Source organism: Schistocerca gregaria, chromosome 2 (assembly GCF_023897955.1).
Source record: "Schistocerca gregaria isolate iqSchGreg1 chromosome 2, iqSchGreg1.2, whole genome shotgun sequence".
In the NCBI taxonomy this organism is placed as follows: domain Eukaryota; kingdom Metazoa; phylum Arthropoda; class Insecta; order Orthoptera; family Acrididae; genus Schistocerca; species Schistocerca gregaria.
Window position 1 is genome coordinate 416,666,832 of NC_064921.1, and position 25,991 is coordinate 416,692,822.

General features: G+C 42.1%; 1 protein-coding gene across 2 annotated transcripts in view; it reads left to right on the forward strand.

Annotated features, from left to right (window-relative positions):
• The window catches only part of LOC126323728 (uncharacterized), a 104,703-nt gene extending 82,189 nt beyond the window's left edge, over nucleotides 1-22,514 (forward strand). For both annotated transcript variants that reach the window (XM_049994739.1, XM_049994731.1), the window contains exons 2-3: nucleotides 1,057-1,382; nucleotides 20,653-22,514. In XM_049994739.1, the coding sequence (XP_049850696.1) occupies nucleotides 1,057-1,382; nucleotides 20,653-21,531 (1,205 nt within the window). In that variant the 3' untranslated portion in view covers nucleotides 21,532-22,514. The remainder of the gene's footprint in view (nucleotides 1-1,056; nucleotides 1,383-20,652) is intronic.
• The last annotated feature ends 3,477 nt before the right edge of the window (nucleotides 22,515-25,991 follow it).

Genomic DNA, 25,991 nt, shown 5'->3' on the forward strand with positions numbered 1-25,991 from the left:
ATGGGACCCAATCAAGACATCACCAACAATGCCTGCCCAAACGTTCACAGAAAATCTGTGTTGATGACGTGACTGCACAATTGCGTGCGGTTTCTCGTCAGCCCACACATGTTGATTGTGAAAATTTACAATTTGATCACGTTGAAATGAAGCCTCATCCGTAAAGAGAACATTTGCACTGAAATGAGGATTGACACATTGTTGCGTGAACCATTCGCAGAAGTGTACCCGTGGAGGCCAATCAGCTGCTGATAGTGCCTAAACACGCTGTACATGGTACGGAAACAACTGGTTCTCCCGTAGCACTCTCCATACAGTGACGTGGTCAACGTTACCTTGTACGGTAGCAACTTCTCTGACGCTGATATTAGGGTTATCGTCAACTGCATGAAGAATTGCCTCGTCCATTGCAGTTGCCCTCGTCGTTCTAAGTCTTCTCCAGTCGCGACTCATAGGCTGGAAGTTTCCGTGCTCCCTAAGACGCCGATCAATTGCTTCGAACGTCTTCCTGTCGGGGCACCTTCGTTCTGGAAATCTGTCTCGATACAAACGTACCGCGCCACGGCTATTGCTCCGTGCTAATCCATACATCAAATGGGCATCTGGCAACTAAGCATTTGTAAACATTGCACAGACTGCAAAACCACGTTCGTGATGAACACTAACCTGTTGATGCTACGTACTGATGTGCTTGATGCTAGTACTGTAGAGCAATGAGTCGCATCTCAACACAAGCACCGAAGACAACATTACCTTCTTTCAATTGGGCCAACTGGCGGTGAATCGAGGAAGTACAGTACATACTGACGAAACTAAAATGAGCTCTAACATGGAAATTAAGCGTTTCCGGACACATGTCCACATAACATCTAACATGGAAATTAAGCGTTTCCGGACACATGTCCACATAACATCTTTTCTTTATTTGTGTGTGAGGAATATTTCCTGAAAGTTTGGTCGTACCTTTTTGTAACATCCTGTAGACTAGCAGCAATTGGTCGTGCCAGTTTAGCGACTGGTAGCTGACACTGACCACCTATGCACGTCTTTCCGCAGAGTGCTCGGTGAACGTAAACTCTCCGAATTTTCCGTCGCCTCAACCGCTGCTGCTCAACCGAAACGCAGACAAGGACCTGAGCAGCTTCCTGGCGCCGGACGCACGCGGCGACATCGTGGTCAGCGAGGGCACGCAGCTGCTGTTCGCCTGTCCTGACTCCGGGTTCAAGCTGATCGACGCGCAGACTCTGAATGCCACCTGCGTCTCTGGCACCGTCTTCAGCGTAGACGGAACCGCCTACACGATCTCAGCACTCGCCTGCAAGAAGCTGCCCAGCGCCAGCGCTGTCAACACCGGCGCACAGTGCTATGTCAATGCAGTAAAGGTCAGAAAGCATTTTAACTGTCTCACGGGTAAAGCCGCACTGAGTAAAAGCGCCACTCACTTTCGGTTGTGCAGACTCTTCACATTAAGTTTCCCTGTTCTTTTCAGTCAGTAACCATTTCACTACTCTACAGACGTCCTCTCTACATCCCGCGATATACAGGCTTTTGTTGTGCCTGTACTGCTCGCCAAATTCTGGTGCCTGCGCTGATACTTATCACCTGATTTTAAGGAAATTATCAGGCCTGATTTTAAGGAAACCATTCGGTGAAAAAAATTGATTTTTGCACACCTTACAGTCTGGTACCTTCGTTCGACAGGGAACTGAATTTCTTTTCATTATGCATCATACTTACAGCGCTGCATCAAATTAAGTAAAACACTGCACGAAATTATAAAGAGTTTGCAAAAGTAAAAAAAAAAAAAAAAGGATTTCACAGACACATTACTTTATCCACTTTGTTTGGAGAACACCGCAGCTGATGTCGTAAACTGCGCTGTTGGAAATATTGTAGCATAACTGGATTAGCCCCCCCCCCGCCATGAACCATGGACCTTGCCGTTGGTGGGGAGGCTTGCGTGCCTCAGCGATACAGATGGCCGTACCGTAGGTGCAACCACAACGGAGGGGTATCTGTCGAGAGGCCAGACAAACGTGTGGTTCCTGAAGAGGGGCAGCAGCCTTTTCAGTAGTTGCAGGGGCAACAGTCTGGATGATTGACTGATCTGGCCTTGCAACATTAACCAAAACGGCCTTGCTGTGCTTGTACTGAGAACGGCTGAAAGCAAGGGGAAACTACAGCCGTAATTTTTCCCGAGGTTATTCAGCTTTACTGTATGATTAAATGATGATGGCGTCCTCTTGGGTAAAATATTCCGGAGGTAAAATAGTCCCCCATTCGGATCTCCGGGCGGGGACTACTCAAGAGGATGTCGTTATCAGGAGAAAGAAAACTGGCGTTCTACGGATCGGAGCATGGAATGTCAGATCCCTTAATCGGGCAGGTAGGTTAGAAAATTTAAAAAGGGAAATGGATAGGTTAAAGTTAGATATAGTGGGAATTAGTGAAGTTCGGTGGCAGGAGGAACAAGACTTCTGGTCAGGTGACTACAGGGTTATAAACAAAAAATCAAATAGGGGTAATGCAGGAGTAGGTTTAATAATGAATAGGAAAATAGGAATGCGGGTAAGCTACTACAAACAGCATAGTGAACGCATTATTGTGGCCAAGATAGATACGAAACCCACACTTACTCCAGTAGTACAAGTTTATAAGCCAACTAGCTCTGCAGATGACGAAGAAATTGAAGAAATGTACGATGAAATAAAAGAAATTATTCAGATAGTGAAGGGAGACGAAAATTTAATAGTAATGGGTGACTGGAATCCGAGTGTAGGAAAAGGGAGAGAAGGAAACATAGTAGGTGAATATGGATTGGGGCTAAGAAATGAAAGAGGAAGCCGCCTAGTAGAATTTTGCACAGAGCACAACTTAATCATAGGTAACACTTGGTTCAAGAATCATGAAAGAAGGCTGCATACATGGAAGAACCCTGGAGATGGGACCTGGATAAACTGAAAGAACCAGAGGTTGTACAGAGTTTCAGGGAGAGCATAAGGGAACAATTGGCAGGAATAGGGGAAAGAAATACAGTAGAAGAAGGATGGGTAGCTCTGAGGGATGAAGTCAGCAGAGGATAAAGTAGGTAAAAAGACGAGGGTGCTAGAAATCCTTGGGTAACAGAAGAAATATTGAAATTAATTGATGAAAGGAGAAAATATAAAAATGCAGTAAATGAAGCAGGCAAAAAGGAATACAAACGTCTCAAAAATGAGATCGACAGGAAGTGCAAAATGGCTAAGCAGGGATGGCTATGAGGACAAATGTAAGGATGTAGAAGCTTTTCTCGCTAGGGGTAAGATAGATACTGGCTACAGGAAAATTAAAGAGACCTTTGGAAAGAAGAGAACCACGTGTACGAATATCAAGAGCTCAGATGGCAACCCAATTCTAAGCAAAGAAGGGAAGGCAGAAAGGTGGAAGGAGTATATAGAAGGTTTATACAAGGGCGATGTACTTGAGGACAATATTATGGAAATGGAAATGTAGATGAAGACGAAATGGGAGTTACGATACTGCGTGAAGAGTTTGACAGAGCACTGAAAGACCTGAGTCGAAATAAGGCCCCCGGAGTAGACAACATTCCATTAGAACTACTGACGGCCTTGGGAGAGCCAGTCATGAGAAAACTCTACCAGCTGGTGAGCAAGATGTATGAGACAGGCGAAATACCCTCAGACTTCAAGAAGAATATAATAATTCCAATCCCAAAGAAAGCAGGTGCTGACAGATGTGAAAATTACCGAACTATCAGTTTAATAAGTCACAGCTTCAAAATAGTAACGCGAATTCTTTACAGACGAATGGAAAAACTGGTAGATGCGGACCTCGGGGAGGATCAGTTTGGATTCCGTAGAAATGTTGGAACACGTGAGGCAATACTGACCTTACGACTTATCTTAGAAGAAAGATTAAGAAAAGGCAAACCTACGTTTCTAGCATTTGTAGACTTTTGACAATGTTGACTGGAGTACTCTCTTTCAAACTCTAAAGGTGGCAGGGGTAAAATACAGGGAGCGAAAGGCTATTTACAATTTGTACAGAAACCAGGTGGCAGTCATAAGAGTCGAGGGGCATGAAAGGGAAGCAGTGGTTGGGAAAGGAGTGAGACAGGGTTGTAGCCTCTCCCCGATGTTATTCAATCTGTATATTGAGCAAGCACTAAAGGAAACAAAAGAAAAATTTGGAGTAGGTATTAAAATTCATGGAGAAGAAGTAAAAACTTTGAGGTTCGCCGATGACATTGTAATTCTGTCAGAGACGGCAAAGGATTTGGAAGAGCAGTTGAACGGAATGGACAGTGTCTTGAAAGGAGGATATAAGATGAACATCAACAAAAACAAAACGGGGATAATGGAATGTAGTCAAAGTAAATCGGGTGATGCTGAGGGAATTAGATTAGGAAATGAGACACTTAAAGTAGTAAAGGAGTTTTGCTATTTAGGAAGTAAAATAACTGATGATGGTCGAAGTAGAGAGGATATAAAATGTAGACTGGCAATGGCAAGGAAAGCGTTTCTGAAGAAGAGAAATTTGTTAACATCCAATATAGATTTATGTATCAGGAAGTCGTTTCTGAAAGTATTTGTTTGGAGTGTAGCCATGTACGGAAGTGAAACATGGACGATAACTAGTTTGGACAAGAAGAGAATAGAAGCTTTCGAAATGTGGTGCTACAGAAGCATACTGAAGATAAGGTGGATAGATCACGTAAATAATGAGGAGGTATTGAATAGGATTGGGGAGAAAAGAAGTTTGTGGCACAACTTGACTAGAAGAAGGGATCGGTTGGTAGGACATGTTTTGAGGCATCAAGGGATCACAAATTTAGCATTGGAGGGCAGCGTGGTAAAAATCGTAGAGGGAGACCGAGAGATGAGTACACTAAGCAGATTCAGAAGGATGTAGGTTGCAGTAGGTACAGGGAGATGAAGCAGCTTGCACAGGATAGAGTAGCATGGAGAGCTGCATCAAACCAGTCTCAGGACTGAAGACAACAACAACAACAACTGGATTTGGAAGGAAAATCAGCATTGGCCGTATTTTGTTGTTTTACTGTGTGCAAAATCTATTTTCGGTCACTTAGTGACCATCCTCAGTGCTGTAATATACAATTAAAATTGGTAGGCAAATATGGTATCAAGCTATAACCACAATGTTAGTGTGGAGTTTATGTGATCGCTCTAAGCTTTTGGTTACAGCTTGATACCAGTGCCTACCAATTTTAATTGTATATTACAGCACTGAGGATGGTCACTAGGTGGCCGAAAATCGATTTTGCTGACAATAAAACAGCAAAATACGGCCAATGCTGATTTTCTTCCAATTTTATGCACTATTTGGTCGTGGTGCACAGAACACGCCATGGAGTCGCCAATCAATAACTGGATTTGGACCTGACTCCATAGTCAGATTGTAGCGTTGACTTCTCTGTAAGTTCTAGAGTTGTGTCCTAAAATATAACAAAATTCTTCGTGATTACATAGTTTTACATTTATGTATGCTATATACATTGTACTCGATACTTGAAATGCCCTCCTTTACATATTGAAAGACACAGGTTTGATTTTTTTTACAACCCGTGCTGATCAGTGAACTGAACAAAATAAAAGATAGGGGATACTTTGTGTACATTGGCTGCTGGTTTGATGTGCCAAAAAACGTGATATGTGTACACATGTACGACAGTTCAAAGATATTTCTTCAAATTACAGATAATTTTTGCAATTAGTAGTTTAATTTTGTGGGTCTGAGAGATGGTAATGAAAAACTTCCTCTCTATCAATAAATTATTATTTTTATCATTTAAATTATAGGAGTTATATTATATTTTGAAGATACATTTGATTTTTTAATTCTTGTTGATCATTCTGTGAGCAGTCATGTTTACTGAGAATGTGATTATATATTTCAAATTCCTCTAAAAATTGCATAAACTTTGCTTAGAGCTGATTTTATCTCATACGTTGCAGTGAATGAAATGTGGACACGGCAATGATACTTTATTTGAAATTAAGAACAGAACGATATCTCATTTCGTTCTCGAGCTATTGATTCTTATATGAGACAGATAGTCCTGCAAAACGCACACATTCCCGTCCTTATACACCACAAATTACATGGTCATAAAAATCGACATATTGCATACATCATTCCAGATATCGAGCAGAATTTTTTTGCAAATGATAGCACTCAAGGAGGCACTACATTTTATTACAAATCCTCGAAACTTTTTTTGTTCCCGGACACGCAGAAGTAAGTGCGCAGCAGTGCGAGTTTTGCGGCTCAGGATGCATACAAACGCCAGTAGCACTGTAAGAAGTCCCAAGAGACGCGCGTATACACGTCCCCTGAGAAGGAATTTTATACACGTCCAAGGCAGCCAAAAGGCCAATCTTTTCATTTATTTATTCCTATTACACTCAACACTTTTGTTTCTATGCCGCTTCTTCTAGGGCCAAGTTAACTACAATGGCTAGTTATGAAGTCTCAGATATCACCTCGGAAATATCGAGCTGTAGATGTGGTTCAATTCTACATGTTCATCTTTCAAATCGGCTGTTTTTTTTCCAACGAAGACTAGTAGCAACTTGCAGTTTGCCGTTTACGAAGCATCCCATAGCGAAAATCACTTTGTTACCACTGTGCAAATGCCTCCCACGCAGTTGTTTCTTTACTCAGTCGAAGAGGAATAAGTCATTGACTCCTGCTTCAGGATAATTCGGGTCTCCATCTTCTTTGAAAAGGCTACTCCTTGTCTCTGCAACCGCAGCGTCCTCTTTATGTTCTATAGGACCTTCAGCGTAGTATACGTCAGCAAGTGACTTATTTATAAGTAGTGTACAGACACGCTTCTGTATGATATTAACTTTTACGATGACTATTCGGAATTAATGTCCAGTTAGTCGCGAACCGAAAAACTACTGCGAAATTAAAAAGAATAATTATATGGAAGTTAGCTACGCCTTCCAGCTGCTTCTCTACATAGTTGCTACAAGGACTTAGGAATTTGGTCGTAGCATTGTACCGTCTTTCCAGTACCATCGCCGTAGGAAACAGCCGACGGTGCTGTCCGCCATTTCTCTACTCTGGTCTACAACTCGTTAAAAGACATCATATTTACGTCTGTGTCTGTAACACTTTCTTTATATCACGATTACAATTTCGGCCTTAGGCCATTTGAGAGCTGGATTCTCAGGATGGGGCAGGATACGGCTACGACTGTGGATGGGACAGTAATCAATTACTCTCGGTTGCACAACAAATACGTAAACTTTATTCAAAGAAAATAAAAGTTCAAAACAATCTCTTAAAACAACACAGTTGACTGTGTGACGGCTGAAGGCCTAACACAGAAAAAAAATTCCATAATTTTAGGGCTGAAGGCCGCCAACAGTAACCTCAAACAACAAACGGCTGTAGGCCTGAATTAGAAGTCAGGAAACGATTCCAAATAGCACTTTTAAAATACACCCCTTGCTTTGAAAACAAGTTTGCTAAAAGAAAAAGCTTACTAGCTGAAGGGCTTATCACCAAAGAAGTGAAATTATTGCTAGGCTGAAGGCCACACCAACAATATTTAGAAAATTACAAAAAAATTCTTACAAACAAACATCACAATCTAAGGAATCAGGACAAGGTTCACAGCATGTGTTCCAAGGGTCGTCCTGGGAGGGTAAATGAAACATAAGGTAAGGTGAGACAGGCAGCCAAGAGTTGTACCCATGTAACAGGAAGGCAACGCACATTAGGGTAAGCTTAAGCGCAGACCGACTGACTAACCAATCCGACTAACGTCCGATCACCGGTACAACGGTGGAATATTTTTAGGCAAGGGCGAAGAGACAGACAGCAATAACTCTTCAGAAAACACCCCAACACTAGAACCAAGGTAGATTTCCCAAAAAAAAAAAAATTGCACAGTACAATACAAGAGGCTATAGAACTACACGCTGTGTCTTACAGCATCAACACGACGAGGAAAGGTACACTGCCGGAAAAGAACGCTAACCTCCAGGGTAGGTAACTGGCGCGTTAGCGGCCATAAGGCAGAAAATACTTCACTAATAAGAATAGTACTAAATGCAATGATGAATAACAAATAGAGAACGACGGCTGCAATATTTCACCACCTAAAAACACTTGAATCGTTGCCGCCAGGCTCAGCGGCCCTAGGAGCAACAATCCACCAACCAAAGGCTAGATCTCAGAATAGAAGAGGTTTCATTAGCAGTTAAGTCTTCACTCAACTTAAACGTCCAGGGTCCGGTGTCCAACGAAGTCGTCGCTATCGCCGCCGCCCCTCCTCGATACGGCGGTGGCAGCACGCCGCCGGTTGCCCCGGCTTGCCTTCGCACTGCACGGACCTTCTCGCTGGTTCGCTCGCAACCGACCTGATGTCCGTTCGCAACTCTCCACTCCAAACAACGACCCAGGAATACTAGCGGTCGATCCAAAGATAGTACCACAGTACTCGTATTGATAAGCACCGCTGTTGCTACTCATGGGCAGGTAAGCCGGCAACTTAGTGACGGCAGTAGATCGAATAAGAAACGAGATGCCATAACCTCATTGACAAGATGTCAAGCAATAAACGTCATGAACACGAGTTGCGCACGGCTGAAGCTCCCCCCTCAAACATAAACCCGGGTGTAACCCTACTACCGGTCAAACCAAACTTAACTTGGCTAGGATAATTAGGTTTACCCCTAAAGAATGTCCGATTACGGTTGTAGCGTTCAACCTGTTCGTTGTGGGCCCTGAGAATACTGCGCCTGGCACGATTCCAGTTTTCCTTGACAATCTGAGGGGTAATACCCGCAGGGATTAGGTCTTGAATTCCACATAAGTTCGAAAGGGTGGAATTAACAGGATAAGCAAATATCCAGGAGGCAGCAGAAGTCTTCAAAGCCTCATGGCTGGCGGTATTAAAGGCGAAACTAAGGCAGACTAGAATTCCAATTACTGGGCGTCTTATGATGGAAAATAATCAATGCGGATTTGAGATTACGATGGACCCTCCTGGCAAAAGAGCCCTGCGGGTACTACAGCGTAATGGTCACGTGCTTGACACAGTTTTGAAAACATAAAGCTTTAAAGGGAGCCGAAAGAATGGCCGGGAATTACCACTAACGATTTCCTTAGGGGGCCCAAAAACACTAATAACTGCGAGACAGTGGTAGCAGGTGTTACATTACGTCTCGGAAGAAGCCAGGTAAACGTCGAAAACTCATCAATAATAACCAGTACGTACCGATGGCCTCTCTTGGTGCGAGGTAAGGGCCCCACATAATCGGTATAAAGTTTGTGCATGGGGCAGGATTCGCGTCAGAACTCAGGAAACCCTGTTGAAGAGCTTTCTTAGGTTTTGCCACACGACGCAAGCGACACCGGGAAACCATCTCTCGAACGCCCCGGTCTAGAGATGGCCAAGTCAAATGCTCCATAATTTTTTGCAAGGTCTTATAGGTTCCTAAGTGCCCGCCAATCAACGAATCGTGAATGTAATGGAAAACTGGACGCACCATTGTGGCTGGTAGACAGATCTACTCCTTATCACACCCCACCCTTTTACACAAAATGCCTTTCGTGATAACGTATCCATCCAAAGATTCCCCAGGCGACAGGCGTTCCCTCACCGGTCCCCAAGTGGGGCCCTGATGCTGATGCTCGGCAACATCACCAAACAAATGAGGGATCTCGCCTAACACGACCTAACTAAGATCGCCTTCCTTCGTTCCTTGGACGCGATCATCAGGTGGGTGTTCGGTGAACATACGGCTGAGGACGTCCGCCTGTATATTCTCAGTCCCTTTTATGTGTTTAACCTCGAATTGAATCGCTGATACGCGTAAATTCAGACCTTGTCATAGGTAAGTGATCTAGATTCAACAGTCCAATTAGGAATGTCGTTTACCGAATCTATCATATGATGAGAGTCGTAGTCAGAAGTCTACATTAAGACTGACTGGCTGAATCCGATTAGTAGGACCTGGTATCGAACTGAAACTATTGAAATCGGATAATTTGAACGTCTGTATTGCAACAATGCTGCACAGATAAATTACTTTGGTGGAGTAACAGGTAGCAACTGTCTAAGAAAAAGAAGTCTAAGAAAAAGTGAGGCATATGTCTACTAGCAGCAATGTAACGTAATTATAACCTATATTTATGTAATGCAAACATTGAATCGAACAAAACACATCTGTTTCAGTGGTGGAAAGATACACCAGGTCGAATTTGCTGATGCAATAATAATAATAATGATGATGATAATGATAATAATCCCGTGTGAGGTTGTTAGGTCCTCGATCGGGCGCCTCCCCAGGTGGCAGATAGGGGAAAGCCTCCCAGATATGGGTGGTACCGAGGAAGTCAAATACTGGGAGTGGGTCAAATACTAACACAGACCTCAATAGCTATTCAGCACTTTGAACCCACAATCCAGACACGTGTGAGTGAAAGTCACGAGCACCGGAACTCTGGTCAGCGTCTGCTAGCTCAATGAGCTCGGATGAAAACATTTGGTTCCAAGGGCTTCAACAACCTCTGGTCCTATCCGGTCCTGGTATCATTCAGGCCAAACTAATGAAACACCAACAAACGCGAACATTTGCAAGTAAATTCACCTTTACTCCAGGTGGCACACAACCCGCCCGTCGAGAGACGTACAACTGGGCTTTCGGATTCTGACGAGTCCAGGCTAGCACAGCAAAGAATATTGGAGATCTCTGGTAAATTTCCCTACAAGAGAAAACATTCATTGGAACAGTAAATATCAATACATTGATCCAAACAGGAAAACTACATAATCTCCCATAAGAAATAGACCAACAAGAAGTTCTCATTCTTGCTTCTCAAGAAACAATGAAACCTTGCATTACGGAAACTATGGCATCTTAAAGAGCAAAACACAACAACAGCCAGCGAAATGCGCATCAATCTTCGGCATGGCATTTCTCGTACACAGATGCATCATCAACTCTGTTAAAGAAATCACAATCACCAACAACCGACTCATGACTATGCGCAGAGCGCCACTAAAAAGTATACACTCACCAATACACAATGCCCCCACCAACATCGAAAATAAGAAAAAGCCCGAAAATGTCGAAAAATTCTGGAACACACTGGAAGAAACCACGAGCAGAATTCATCAAGATGATGAATATCCTAATTGGGGGGGGGGGGCTTCAACGCTCAATTTGGGACAGGAAAATGCTTATAGAAAAATATTATCGGTAAAAATTCAGCACACAAAAACACTAACACCAACGGAACACTTCTGATTGACATTTGCCAACAACGCTTCAACCTCAAAATGATGTTTATCCACTTTAGGAAGAAACCAGAAAAACAGAAAACCTGGAAATCCCTGATCCAGCACCTTGGTGAATACCAGATCGACCACGTTGCCATCTCCTACGCCAACTACAGAATCATTCACGATATTCAAGTTCGACGAGGCGCGAACTTTGACTCACACTACTAACTCAGTCGCGTTAAGGTGAAGTTCTCTTCGAAGAGAATTCACCTCAAAAATCTCTGCATTCAAAAATTCGACACTCCCAAAATTCAAGAAACCAATATCACAGCAGAATGGGAAAAAGAACCGCCGAACAACTGAACTGTCTTCTGGACCAAAATTATTAGGAAAGTCAAAGAACTAACCCCACTTAAAAAAAGGCAAAACACCCATTTTTGGACTTCAGATGCGATCGAGCCATCATCAATTGCCGACTCACCTTCCAAATACACAACAGCAACATATCGACAGGAACCCTACAACACTTCCTAGAAACCCGCAAACAGACAAACAGAACTATCAGAAAAACCAAATGCAGCTACGTCACCGTACAGCAGAAATCAGTTGAGAACAATTTCAGAAACTACAACAGCAGACCCTTAGAACTTTCGCAGACAAAATTAAATGTTACTCACCACAAAATTTGACCTTCAAGAAACAAAATGGAAAACTCGCCGTCACTAACAAAAAAAAACTGTGAAGAATTGGCATACTACGTTTCCGATCTCGTTAACTACCCCGAACCACCCGAACGATTCCCACATATATCCCGAAGATACACAAAACCCGATGCCGATCCACCGATACAAGAAGAAATCCAGCACCACATCAAAAAACTCAAGAACGGAAAAATCGTCAGGAGAAGACGGAATCATAGCAGAACTACTGAAAAGTCTTAGACCACGATCACTACAGGAAATCACACAGATCATTAATGAAATCTGGCGAAGTGAAAAGCTCCCAGATGACTGGAAATGTGCACTGATCCACCCACTCCACAAAACACGAGACAAATCTGATGTGAATTTCTCTCCTTTCAGTCCCTTATAAAATCGTCTCCGCGTGCCTCTTACAACGCGCACAAGAACACATAGAACGCCTAACTGGTGAATGACATGCGGGGTTCAGCCCACACAGGTTTGTTGCCACAGAACAAAAATTTTCAACGTGAAATCCACACTGAAAATACTAGCCATAAGAAGTATTTCAACCATTTGCACATTTGTCGACTTCAGGAAAGCCTACGACTCCATCGACCGACAATCCCTTTTTAATGTATTCGATGAAATTAATCTCGACCCCAAAACACAACGTCGCATCCAACAAACCTAACAGACACAACTTCCAAAGTCTAATTCAAAGGAGAAATCTCACAACACTTTTCCATTAAGACTGGCGCCGGCAGGGCCATGGCCTCTCCCCATTATTTTCCAACGTCGCCCTAGATAAAGACGTCAAAGAATGGGAAAAAGAAGTGAGAAACAGAAACATCTGGAGACCCACCAGGCCAGGAAGACAGCAGCATAACATCGACGTCACACGCCTAGCCTTTGCTGACGATCTTACAACCCTTTACGGAGATGAACAAACAGCAATTCATCAAATCGAGGTCCTCAAAGAATGTGCCGAGAAAGTTGGACTACAAATTTCTTTCTCTAAAACCGAATTCATGGCCACAAAACACAAAATTTGATCACAGAATATGGCACAATAAACAAGTCAACTACTTTAAATACTTAGATGAAAACATTGAACCAACAGGTACAGAAATATTAGCGCAAAAAAAAAAAAAAAACGCAAACTGAAAATGCGGGAAGCATGTGGAAAAACCGCGGGCATTTACAACAAGAAATGCTTGAGTTTCAAAACCAAAATTCGAGACTACACGATTGTTATCAAACGTGAAACACTCTATGCCAGTGAAACCCTAAACTTGATTTACAAAGGAGACCTGGAGAATATCAAGAAAGCTGAAAGAAAAATCATGCGAAAAATCCATGGACTAAAACTCACAGATGAAAGATATCGTCTAAAACCACACACTGTGATAGAAAAATACTCCAACATGGAAACAGATTTCCGCAAACGACGACTGAATTTCTACAGTCACATCACGAGATTAGATGACAGCCTACTAACAAGGAAAATGTTGATGTATATACGGAAACTAAAAGCTGCAAGTCTCGATCAAACAAGTCCAAATTGATCTCAAAAATGCCACCATCACACCCGCAGACATCGACGACCGAAAAGTCTTCAGACATAAAACACACCGTTGGGAAACAGTACCAGAAGATAAACTCAACATATCTAGGACAGAATGAACAGAAGGACGCCGCGCTAAACACAGCGAGATGATGAAAGAACTCTCGAAGAACAAGAAAAATAACAGCAACAGATCATAATTTGCTTTATGTAATCCTGTATGTGTCTAAACAATGAAAATAAGTTAATAATGATAATAATAGTAGTAGTAGCAGTAGAAAATTCAGAAAATAAAAATGACCATTCAGGTGCCCTCCAACGCATTATGAAAGAGAAGAGTCAAAGTAACATCTCATTAAGCAGACCATAGAATGGACGGCAACGAAGGAAATTACTAATGAGATCAACGCAGCAGTGGGTACTAAAAGTTAATCATGTCGAACTCTTCATCTACATTGAATGTGTCCTTTAGTTAACGATAACAGTGAATAGAAGAATCGTAATAACAAAGCTAGCATTTATAGCCAAGACATTTCAACAATTAAACACATCAAAGAGGTAATACACAAATGCAATGCAAAATAATCTGTACGGGATTTACATCTCTATAACTCTGTGGAATCAAGCAGAGAACTTTCTGGAAGCGACGGTAGTTTACAGTGACTATGACAATATGGATGGAAACAATCAAAAATCTGAAAGCACTACGAGACGCAAAGAAAGGCGTATGGAGAAAATAAACAGAAGCAAGATGCAAATCATTTAATACATCTTTATATACATCATTATCCTCATCAATGTATTTACGGAGAACGTGTGCGACTAGGGGCTACGAGGGCGAAGAGGAATCTCTACTTTCAGGACATCATGACCAGAACAAAATGCAACAACGATATCGGCAACATCAAGAGACTACCAACGACGGAATATAATGGTTTCTTCGATAAATTGTAGGCCATAGGAAAAGAGTGAATCAGAATTTGCCAACTATGAAACAGCTTTCATGCTGCTTGTTGTTCATATCTGCAGGAAATAGATGTCTCCTTGAGGGTACAGCAGCTCAGCGCGTGGCTTCATTATATGTTCTAAAATTTTAACATACGCCTCTCCGTTGAGGTTCCCCTCAATATGCAATAGGGGCCCTGCTGCCCGAGTCGAGATGTACCCTCAAACGCTAGCAGAAAAGCGTCCACTTCACTCTCTTCCCACAACATATTTGTGACTGAAATGCTCTCCCCGTGGCCGGAACACCTACAATATCAAAAACCTCTATATGTTAATAAAAACGCTGACGAATTCAACAAAACAACATTTGTAATAAAGGCGATACCAAACAAATTTTACGACAAAACAAGAACTATTTTGCATTAAAATATCGTTATGTCATTTCTATCGAAAACAATTTCATTTAAGATATTATATACAATAATTCTATTAATATCTCACCTGAACCGGAGTATTAGTAAAGGAAGAAAATATTTCCTCGTCAGAAAATATGACTCTGCTCGAGTGAAACTCGATATCTCTTCCGCAAAAGCCATACAGTCGATCTTCTGATAACCCGTCCAGCGTTACTTCATAGCAGCTCTTCGGCATAAAAATCCATGATCTTTCAGTCTCCTTCTCACAGTTTTTGCACCATCAGGAAACCGAGAAACCTCCCCCAGTTGACGGCCCCTGTGGAATGGACTGGGGTGTATACTGTCGAACATACATTGGTCGTCACTCTCACAGGACACACGGGGTCGTCCAATCCCACTTTTCCGCCCGATACGGCCTGTTTAGACATAAGGACATCACACACATTCATGCCCGAGGCAGGATTCGAACCTGCGACTGTAGCAGCCGCGAGGTTCCGGACTGAAGCGCCTAGAACCGCTCTGCCACAGCGGGCGGATAGGGTTACGTACTAACAGCTGTATCACTGTACTAAATAAAAGTGCACACATTTATGTGGAATTTTTTTAATGGAGTTCTTGTATACTACCACCTGCTAGAATATCTGATATTCCTCCTGAAACACCCTGTATATGCATATATGTGTGGTATCTGTTCTTTCGGATATGTCCGAAAGAAATGACACCATGAATCCGGGCTAGTTCCTGGTCTGGCACAAATTTTCATCTGCCAACGTAGCTGTATTTCAAAGCCGAGAGACAGTCTGGACATCTGTCCTTCGATATTTAATTGATTAAGAAGCCTGTCTGTTTTGATTCGTAGTGTCTGTTCTTTCAGACATGTCCGAAACGGACTGGAGCTGCAGTAACCTACTCATTTCACTAGATATAGTTTTAATTTTCTGAACAATTCAAGTTTAAAAAGTGACAGCGAATTGGGAAATATACTTTTGCGAGTTGTTACTTTATGAGTTAATTACATTGTCTCTCATCATTTACATGGTGGGAAACATTTTTCTTCTACCCTAGCCGGTACTACAGCAATGAGTGAATGTTCATATTCTTGATACCTCACTGGATGTGCCATTGCAACTGCAGCCAAAGATTCAAATCCCACTGGAAAAGTATATTTCAAGTCAGATGGTTTTGCTCCTCCTCTGTTGTCGTTGAAAACGATCATAACGAAATTAATTATAGGAATCCTACGAATTCCTTGAGTTCATACTGCGATGCTGTGAGGATGAAAAAAGTAGTTTTTCAAAATCAGTAGATGACAAATGGAGTTTGTCAGATTTCGTTAATTCTGACTGCATTATTAATTGGTGCTTCACAGCCGCTTTTCTGCCGCTTATTGCAACGATGTGAGAATGCTAAAGTAGTTTACGAATTATACCACTGTAGAAACTGCTGATTTTAACAATGTTACTGAACGAGTGTAGTTTGAAGAGTATTTTCATCTATAAATGAATTGCCTTGACGGTTGATCCATAAAGAGAGGGAAAGGTAAAATTTTACGAGTATGCGATTAGAGGGACGATTGCCTGAGACATGACTTCCCTGTCAATAAAAGATCCTGTGAGATGACTTTCCCATTAATATCCTCGATAGTTTTGTTTCTGAGAATAACGGAGTCCGTTATCATGCAGTGGCACACGTGATGTAGTTTTGTCTGTCGATTTTCTTACACTGCGACCGAAAGGTGTCTCATTTGCTGGCAACAAATTCCGGCTGTGATGGACACACTCTTGGGAAAGAATTCGTAGTGCAAAACGCACTTTTGGAGCTAACAGACGGAAAACATTATGTTCACAGTACTCTTTGCTCGATTTTACGTCTTTTGATAGCATTTCGTCTTAGGATGTTGGCGATAAAGGCATCATAAATCGCCACCAGCAACAGTCTTGCATAGGAACGCTCAATGAGCGACGTGATGACGTCCAAGTAAAACTGCAATAATAATCATCCCGTTGATTTTTGTTGTTTCGAATTAGAGCATGCAGTACTCGTACACCAGAGTTCTGAAAGTTGCCTGTTGAATGCAAATGTCGCGTGATGGTTAAGTGGTAATCCATCACTTATATCAGTAATCTAGACTTCGTTAATGTGGAAAGTCATTCATGCCAGAACGATCTTTTGTTGAACGATCTTTTTCTGACGCATTTTTCCCAAAAGCACTCTCTCCACAAACAGTTCAAATCTTTCGAGTTGCGTCCTCTACATTCACCCCTCTATTATACCAAAAGTGACTACTGTGATGAAGATTTACAGCTCTTTCCACTTGCGACCCACATTTTACAACGCTTAACAGTAGTTCATGATTTTCAAGTTGGCCTGGGCAAAATCCAATGTTTAACTGCAAAATGATAACTAGAACTTCAAATTCGAAAGTGACAGTTGATACACACACTGACAACGTCGCACCGCGTTCACCTGGGCTGCGCGGCGCCCGATTTCAGGAGGCCGGTAGCCGCTGCAGTGCGAGGAACCGCTCGATCGTAAGCAGTTCTGATCGCGACGCAGCACGAGCTGTCCTGCGGAATTGTTCCTGGGAGTATATTTGTTATTACTAGTGGGTACAGTATGAAGCTCAAATGGTTAAAATCGCTCTAAGCACTAAGGTACTTAACATCTGAGGTCGTCAGTCCCCGAGACTTAGAACTACTTAAACGTAACTAACCTAAGGAAATCACACACATCCATGCCCGAGGCAGGATTCGAACCTGCGACCAAAGCAGCCGTTCAGTTCTGGACTGAAGCGCCTAGAACCGCTCGACCATCGCGGCCGGCGGGGTATGAAGCGAATTATTTTCTATGTGAAATCAAACTGATAACTTTAGACGAGGACTGAAGCATGAAAAAAAAAAAAAAAAAAAAAAAAGAGACAGAGTCGGCCGCGAACATGCGACTACAAGTTTAGAATGCACAAGGTCTACCATTTCTTAACGTCATTTTGTACTGTACTGTTCGTGGTGGACGTCCGATGACACCCATTCAGGTTGTTTGTTGATCCGTTCACTCAGTTTCTTTTTTTATTTACAGAGGGTAGTTAAGCCCTCTGACCGAATACGCTGAGCTACCGTGCCATAATCACTAGACCATGCGCTCACACACACTAAGAAGATATCGGAAGAAGACAATAGTTCCTTTTGACATTTTCGCATCTTACAGTGTTGCCAGATTGTGTAGATGGCTGGACTTGATGTTGTCAGGGGTGGTCGGTTTTATTGGCCACCGTAAGTGAACGACTCGGACTTAGGTTCAGTGACGGCCGGCCTTCGGTCAGTTTTTATGTCTAAGACTATAGATTGTTACCACATGCTGTGGTTTCCATGTTTTTTTATGTTTTGCATTATACTTTTTTTCTTTCACAGTTTTTCATCTGTAATCGTATAGAGCATAATGCAGAAAAGTTATTTATTTAGAAATTGTACGGCTGGGTATTTTGTGCTTAGCCCTAGCGTTAATTAATTGTATGAGGAAGAGTGCATGTTTGTATCTTTGTAGTACGTTTCCCTTATTTGTTCTGGTTCCCAATAATCTTAATACGAAAAACTGCACAACGTGACTTTCAATATCACCGTTTACAAACTACAAATACAAGATAGAGGTCAGTGAAACAGCTGAATGTTTTATGGGCGGGAGGTTTGAATTTTTGTGAGGTGTATTTGCATTTTGTGTGTGTGTTTGTGTGTGTGTGTGTGTGTCTGTGTGCATCTAAGTAGCTGAAGGTCTATGGGTTTTGTTTAATTATTCAGTTTCGTATGTATGTTTGTTTGTGTGTGTGTTTGCAGGTTGGTGTTGCCTGATAGTTCCTTGAGGACGAAAAATAGAGTTCCATTGCAGGGAGCTGTGTATAAAAAAGCAACAGCAGGAGTACAGTATTCCCACCAGTTCATAACATACTACAAAAGAAGTGAAAGAGACAAGGAAACAAATAAACAAAAAACACAGACACACACATGCATACTGAATGTCCTCGTTGCACCCCCTCCCTCCGTCCCAATCCCCGACACCATGCTCCACTCCTACCTTCTATAGCAAGTTTGTCCAACCTTTTATCTCACCTACGACACATTGGAAGAAGACGATTATTTTTTGGTTGCACATAATATGTTTAGCACTAACAATAATTGTAGAGAAAAAAAAGAATGATATGATTCAATAAGAGAATAGCATCGTATAGAGAGAGTTTCAAACAGAAGATATCGAATTTGTTGTAACTTTAATTTTTTAATTATTTTATTGTTCGTGTGACAGGTGCCTAATTCTTGGGCCGCAATGACACTTTCTTTGCGCCACATGTTGCGAGTTGTACACCCTCTGCTCTTCAGCTCTCATGATCTCTCAGCCACTCTATAGCTAGTAAGCAATTCATGTGCAGTGGGCAAGGGGATAGCTTATGTCTAATGATTTATAAAAGTGACCTATATACTGGAAATTTTCATCTATTGCCTACAGAAGAACAAATGGATAAGTGAAAACGATAGAAAAACTATATGCTTGTAAATAGCTAAGCAATTTAAATCAGCTGCCTAGCATGGCTACAGATCTAACAAAATATGTACAATTAAGTTATTTTATTTATATTATAGACCACTAACGATGCCTAACTTGAATAGGAGTAACGTGTTTGGTTATTTGCCAAAGATGGAATTTTTCCTACCTACATGACAAATATAACTGTAATATTAGAAATATTTTCTGGATGTGGCGTTGCACAGCGTTAATGAATCTTAAGGATTATATCATGTAGTTCACAGGCGTAACAGTGTATTTTATTAGAGACGATCGGTCAAGGATCGGATCGTCATCGACTCCAGAAACCATCTCAGCTTTGCATTTGCGTAACTAGAATGACAATTATAGGATCTGAATTGTTCCATCACTCATAGTAACTATATATACGTAACATTATGTCCATTCAGTCTCATAGAGTATGTGTCATTACACAAACTAAAAAATGTTCAAATGTGTATGCATTCTTAAGGGACCAAACTGCTGAGGTCATCGGTCCCTAAAGTTACACACTACGTATGCTAACTTAAACTAACTTATGCTAACAACACACCCACTCATGTCCGAGGGAGGACTCGAGCCTCCGGCGGGAGGGGCCTCGGAGTCAGTGACATGGCGCCTCAAACCACACGGCCACTCCGCGCGGCTGTTTATGTGCAACTAATGTTCGTGGCGGAGCAATGTACATTTGTTATTCCAATAACGGAAAGGCATAGCTGGGATGGTTTCTGGACTCTAAGATGGTCGGATTTAAGGCCGAAATCGACAGTCTCTAATAAAATATACTGTTACAGTTGTGTATTGCATAATGCAGCTGTTAGCCTGGAAATAATAAGTTTAGAATTGTTATTGACCGGTTATCCGCAGGCGGTCTCTCTTAAATTTAGGAAAACCCAGTGTATTCAATTCAGTACGTTATAGGGTACTACAATACTCATTATGTGTGATGAAGTCTCATTATACATGTAACTAGTCAAGTAACTAACTATCTTAGTTTACTGTCCCCTGCAGTCTGTATAGTTCTGAAACTGAGCCCTTTGGTCTGATGCAGTCTACAAGTAACTAATCACCTAACTACCTTAGTTTACTTTCATCTAATGTCTGTATAGTTCTGATACCGAACTCTTTTATGTGCCTAAGTAGATAAATTAATCCATTGTCTAATGCAGAATTCTTGTTTTTAATGCTTTTGAACCTTAAGTAATGTGATAAACGTCTTCGAAACAGGTACAGATCGGCTTCACGGTGGAGGAGGAGTTCAACAAACTGTACGAAGTGTGCTTCGACACGAAGGAGCTGACACCGTTGTTTACAAAAGCCACCGTCATCGCCGGCATCAAGGGCTTCCAGGCCTCCTTCCCCAGACCCGATCAATGGGAGCAGGGCCAACTGTACGGCTCAGTGGACATGTCAAACCAGTACAGGACTCAGCGGGACACCCTCGTGAATCTACTAGGTGCGACGCCCGAGAACATGAGCAAGAACTACCTCAGCAGAGGACACCTGGCCTCCAAGGCGGACTTCGGGCTGGGCGTGCAGCAGTCGGCTACCTTCTACTACGAAAACTCGGCCCCACAGTGGTACGCCTTCAACTCCGGCAACTGGAACCAGCTGGAGTTGGACGTGCGCGACTTCGCCAGCAACAACAACTTCGACCTTGAGGTGTACACGGGCACTTACGGTACACTGCAACTCGAGGACAAGAACGGCAACCAGACGGACATCTACTTATACGTAGGCACGTCGGAGAAGAAGGTGCCGGTGCCTAAGTTCTTCTGGAAGGTCGTCTACGAGCCGAAATCTAAGCGGGCGATTGTGTTCGTGGGCGTAAACAATCCCTACCTCAGTTCCAGTAAGCTTCCAGAAGAGTACAGGTTATGTAAGCAGGACGCCTGCAGAGTGAACTGGCTGCACTGGAAACCAACCAACCAGACGGCCGGCCGGGCTTACTGCTGCGAGTACGGCGAATTCAATGACAAAGTGCCTTACCTTCACCTCGCGGTGGAGGGAACCTTTTCGCTGTCCGGCGTGGAGGCGACGTCGGCTCTTAAGCTGATGACCATCGCCTGCAGTGTGTGGCTGCTCGTGCGACACTCGTACAACTAGGATCACGCACAAACTGCTCGTCTCAGTTCGAACTACTTATGCCTTCCAGACATTTCCCTACAAAGGATGACGACTAACGACTCTATCAAGGTTTAGCACTTGTGTTTTGCGGAATATCGTCTCACAAGTAAATACGCTGAATTTGGTGTACTGTCGTAGTGTTATGTAAACCTGCACGTCCATTGCGTCTCGACGCCTACTTTAGAATCTGGTTTTGAATTCAAATACAATTTATGATGACAAACTTCAAGACAGCTCAAGTTCAACGTGCTGATATTGGCTGGCTACCCGCATATGATAACTCGTTAGCAAGTGATCCACGACCTCATAAAGGGATGCAAGTGTGTTTGCCAGTAATTGCGGGGCAACTGATACGGCTTTCGGTTGTTCTCTCGATGCATCACTGCGCTAGCAAAGGCAGGAGGTGTACAGGACTGGCCCAGTTCCCGTCAGTATCTTTCGACTAGCTATTAGTCAACGAATGACGCCATATTAATGACGTGATGAAGCCCCTCATGTTTCGCAATGGCATGGGCATCACAAGTGACAGTTTCCTACAGCAAGCCATGGTATGTGGTACTGCTATCCACATGTGAAACAAAAGAACGAACATAATAGATGACTGCACTAATATCAACAAATGTAACAACGTAATGTTGAAATATAGCTTCTCCGTTTCACACATAAAGAAATTGCTTCATAAAATTGATCGTAGTACTATGTAGTTCACATTTAGGTATGACTTTCAGAATAAAATGCAGCAAATGAAGCTAACGAACTGAAACGTGATAGACTGAATGTACCTCACTAACCATGGTGTCTAACAAACATTGCTGCTTTTTGGTTTATGTATGTTGCTCTTTAATTTGTGTGTATAACGAATAAAAAGTATTTAATATCACAAATCGATGAAATTGTTATCAGTTTACCTATACATATTTGAATAAAGATATGAAATAAAATAAAACTAAAAGTTCAAGAAACAGTATCAATTTTTTCACTAAGGTCATATTCCAATCGTTGTCCATAAACTACCGTAACATTACCATTTGTTGATGATGCACAAGAGATGTGTGTGAGAAAAGTAATGAGACTGTAAACCCGGCGATCGATATGGCAACGCTGTATTATTCTATTTGTGTAGACCAGTGTGTTCATCTCTTCCAGGTGCTCAGTCCGAGTTTCAGCTTCGTACACCGATCGCGTGATTTATGAGAGAGCCGTCAGTGAAGTTATGTTATCGTTATGTGTTATGAAATGGAACTGCGATATTTAGAGCAACGTTATGCCTCAGGTTTTGTGTTAAACGTGGGGAATCAGCGAGTGTGGTCCTTGAAAAGTTGAAACAGAGCTATGGGGAACATTCCTTATCAAGTGCCCAAGTTTTTCACGAACACTTATAATTTTTGGAAGCCCGAGAACACAATGAACGTGAATCTCGCTGAGGGAGGCCTTCAGCTTCAGAAACCGACGAAAATGTACAACGCTTGCACGCTCTAGTGAGGTCAGACAGATGTTTAACAGTAACGATGGTGGTGACCTATTAAACTTTCACTGTAAATCAAATTTTGACCGAAACTCTGCACTTGTGAAAGGTTTGTGCAAAAGGGTGCCGAAAAACCTCACAACTAAGTACAAGAACAATGAAGAAACATGTACCTTGATCTTCTTTAGAAGATTACCAATGACCAGAAATGATTCAGTCGTGGAATTGAAGGTGATGAATACTGGATTTTTGAGTACGATCCTGAGGTAAATTGACAAAGTGAGAAGTCACACACTGACAAATCTGCTGGAATGAAAACAGCTCGAAAGAGCAAATCCAAGACAAAACAATGCTGGTTTGGTTTTTGACAGTAGGGGTATCATGCATAAAGAGTTTGTTCCTGCAGGACAATCTGTCAACAAAGTGTTTCACAGAGATGTTCTTGAAAGCCTCAGGAAGAGGGTCAGTCTAGTGAGACAGGACATTGCAGATAAGTGAATGCTGCATCACCACAGTGTCCCATGTCATATGGCCATTTATATTATGGAATTTTTTACCACAAAAGGGCATTCCTCTTATTCCACGGTTTCCCTGCTCACTTAATCTGAATTCTTATGAATTTCGTATTTTCCCGCAAATTGAAAACATGCCTTAAAAGGACGTCATTTTGGGACTTCTGAAAGCATTCAAAAGACTGTGATGGACATGTTAAAAGACCTAGCAACTGAAGCCTATCAGCGCCGCTACGAAGACCGAGGACAACGATTCCGCCTGTTTATAGCTGCCAAAGGGAACTACTTTGAAGGACAGAATACTGCTGTTTGAAAAATATAAAAAAATTGGTAAATATAAAATTAGTCTCATTACTTTTCTCTCACACATTGTGTGATGGGTATAAGTAGAAGAGACAAGAAAGCAAATTTATCAGGAAGCAGTAAGTAGCGATAAGTGTAATTTTGAATAAATAGAAATTTAAAAGGAGTGGAGGAGGCGGAAAATGTAGCCAGGCGAATGGATGGTAGATTCTCCAAGGGATTAAGAAAACACCGAGACGAGCATCTAGTGGAAAACGACGTTAGAAAACATGCAGGAACAACATGTAAGTACATAGCAGAGGAGAGCTACCTACGGAAAATTCTAGAGGGGCGCTGGATGTAAATTCGCTGATGAGGACCATGCCGCCTTAGATTTGCAGTTTTAATTACTCTAGAGCTGGAGTAATGTCTTAACTTATGCTTTTATTTGACTGGCGACTGTCACACGCTTGGTGACCTGTTTATCTTGGCCACCCCAAATAACTTTTCGTCCAGAAGCCGAATAAGAAACGTATCGAGCAAATGTTGCTTGGGGACCAGAACAACAATTAACAGTATTATTTTTTCTCTTCTAACTATGTTTATTACGAAGAAATCGACAGCAGTAAGCATTTGAAATAGCACCCTATTGTTTCATTTCATAACGCAATTCATCTCCTCCAGACCTGTTCAAAAATGTATCACATCGTAACATTAAGTAAACATGACGTTGTTAAAAACAGAACACAAAACGGATCTGACTCTCTTCCCCCGCAATAGCACTTGCCGGAGCTGACAGTAAACAAACGGAAGCGCAAGGAAACTGCACACCGCTCATTTAATCACCTGTCTCCAGTTGGAAGTCTGTGAGACTGCAACGTAAACCAACGAAGAGAAGGCAGAAATGTTACCCATCAACGGAGAATGTAAATTAGCAGAACAATAACAGCAGTAATTATTTCTTATTTGCAAGTCCGGTATATGCAGTACAGTACTGAAGTACTTTCTGTTTGTTGTGTACGTTAAACGCAGTCCTTGATTAAGACCTACATCGTCATTACTATTCTTTTATTGCGGTTGAAAGACGGCGCATTGCTACTCAGGCAGAGCAACCCTACGGAGAGCGCCATCCCGGCAAGAATCCACATTCCCGACCGATGTTTTCTCGTCTTGTGGCGCTTCAGAAAATGGGAAATTTCAACGCAAGGAAACGGAATAGTCGTAGAAGTCACACAGAGGAAGCTATATTTGTCAGCTGGGTTGCAATGAATTCACACGTTAGCGCACAACTGCTTAAACGGGAGACTGGCATCCCTAAAACCAGTGTACACGGTCTTCTAGCGCTCCTACCTTGAACCAAAATAACGTAAAAGTTTTGATGACGCAGTTTTGAATCAAGAATTCCTTTACTGTACTTAACATATCGTTTAAAAGTACTGCAGTTACCAGCATTGTGAATAGTAAAATATTATTGCTATTACCGTTTTGCTAACTTACATTCACCGTAGCTGAGTAGCCAATGTATCTTCTCTTCGTTGGCATGCACTGTACTGACATAGACCTTTAATTTGAAGGCGGCTAACTGGATTGCTGATGTACATTTTTTGCATTCACATCCTCATAAATATTCAGCAGTTCTCGTTCAAGTGCTTGGCAGAGGGTTCTTCGAATCACTTTCGGGCTATTTCTCCACCGTTCCACTCTCGAACAGTGCGTGGGGAAAAGGAACACTTAAATCTTTCTGCCCGAACTCTGATTTTTCTAATTTCATTACGATGGTCATTTCTCGCTGTGTAGATGGTACCCAGCAAATATTCCTGAATTCGGAGGAGAAATTTGGTGATTGAAATTTCTTGAAAAGATCTCGCCGCAAAGATAAACGCTCTGTTACAATGATTGTCGCCCAACTTGCGTCTCATATCAGTGAAACTCTCTCCGCTATTTCGCGGTAATAAAAAAAAACGAGCTCTACTTGTCCTCACTTTTCCCATTTGTTTACTGTTAGCTCCAGCAAGTGTGAGAGTTACGTTATTCTGGGTACCTACACGGTGTGCTATACAGGAGGGTCAAAGTCAGATCTGTGTGAGGTATTTCATAAGGTCATGTTTAGGTGATTGGTACACTTTGATACGATTTTGAACTTGTCTTGAGGAGAGGAACTGGATTATCGAGTAAAATGT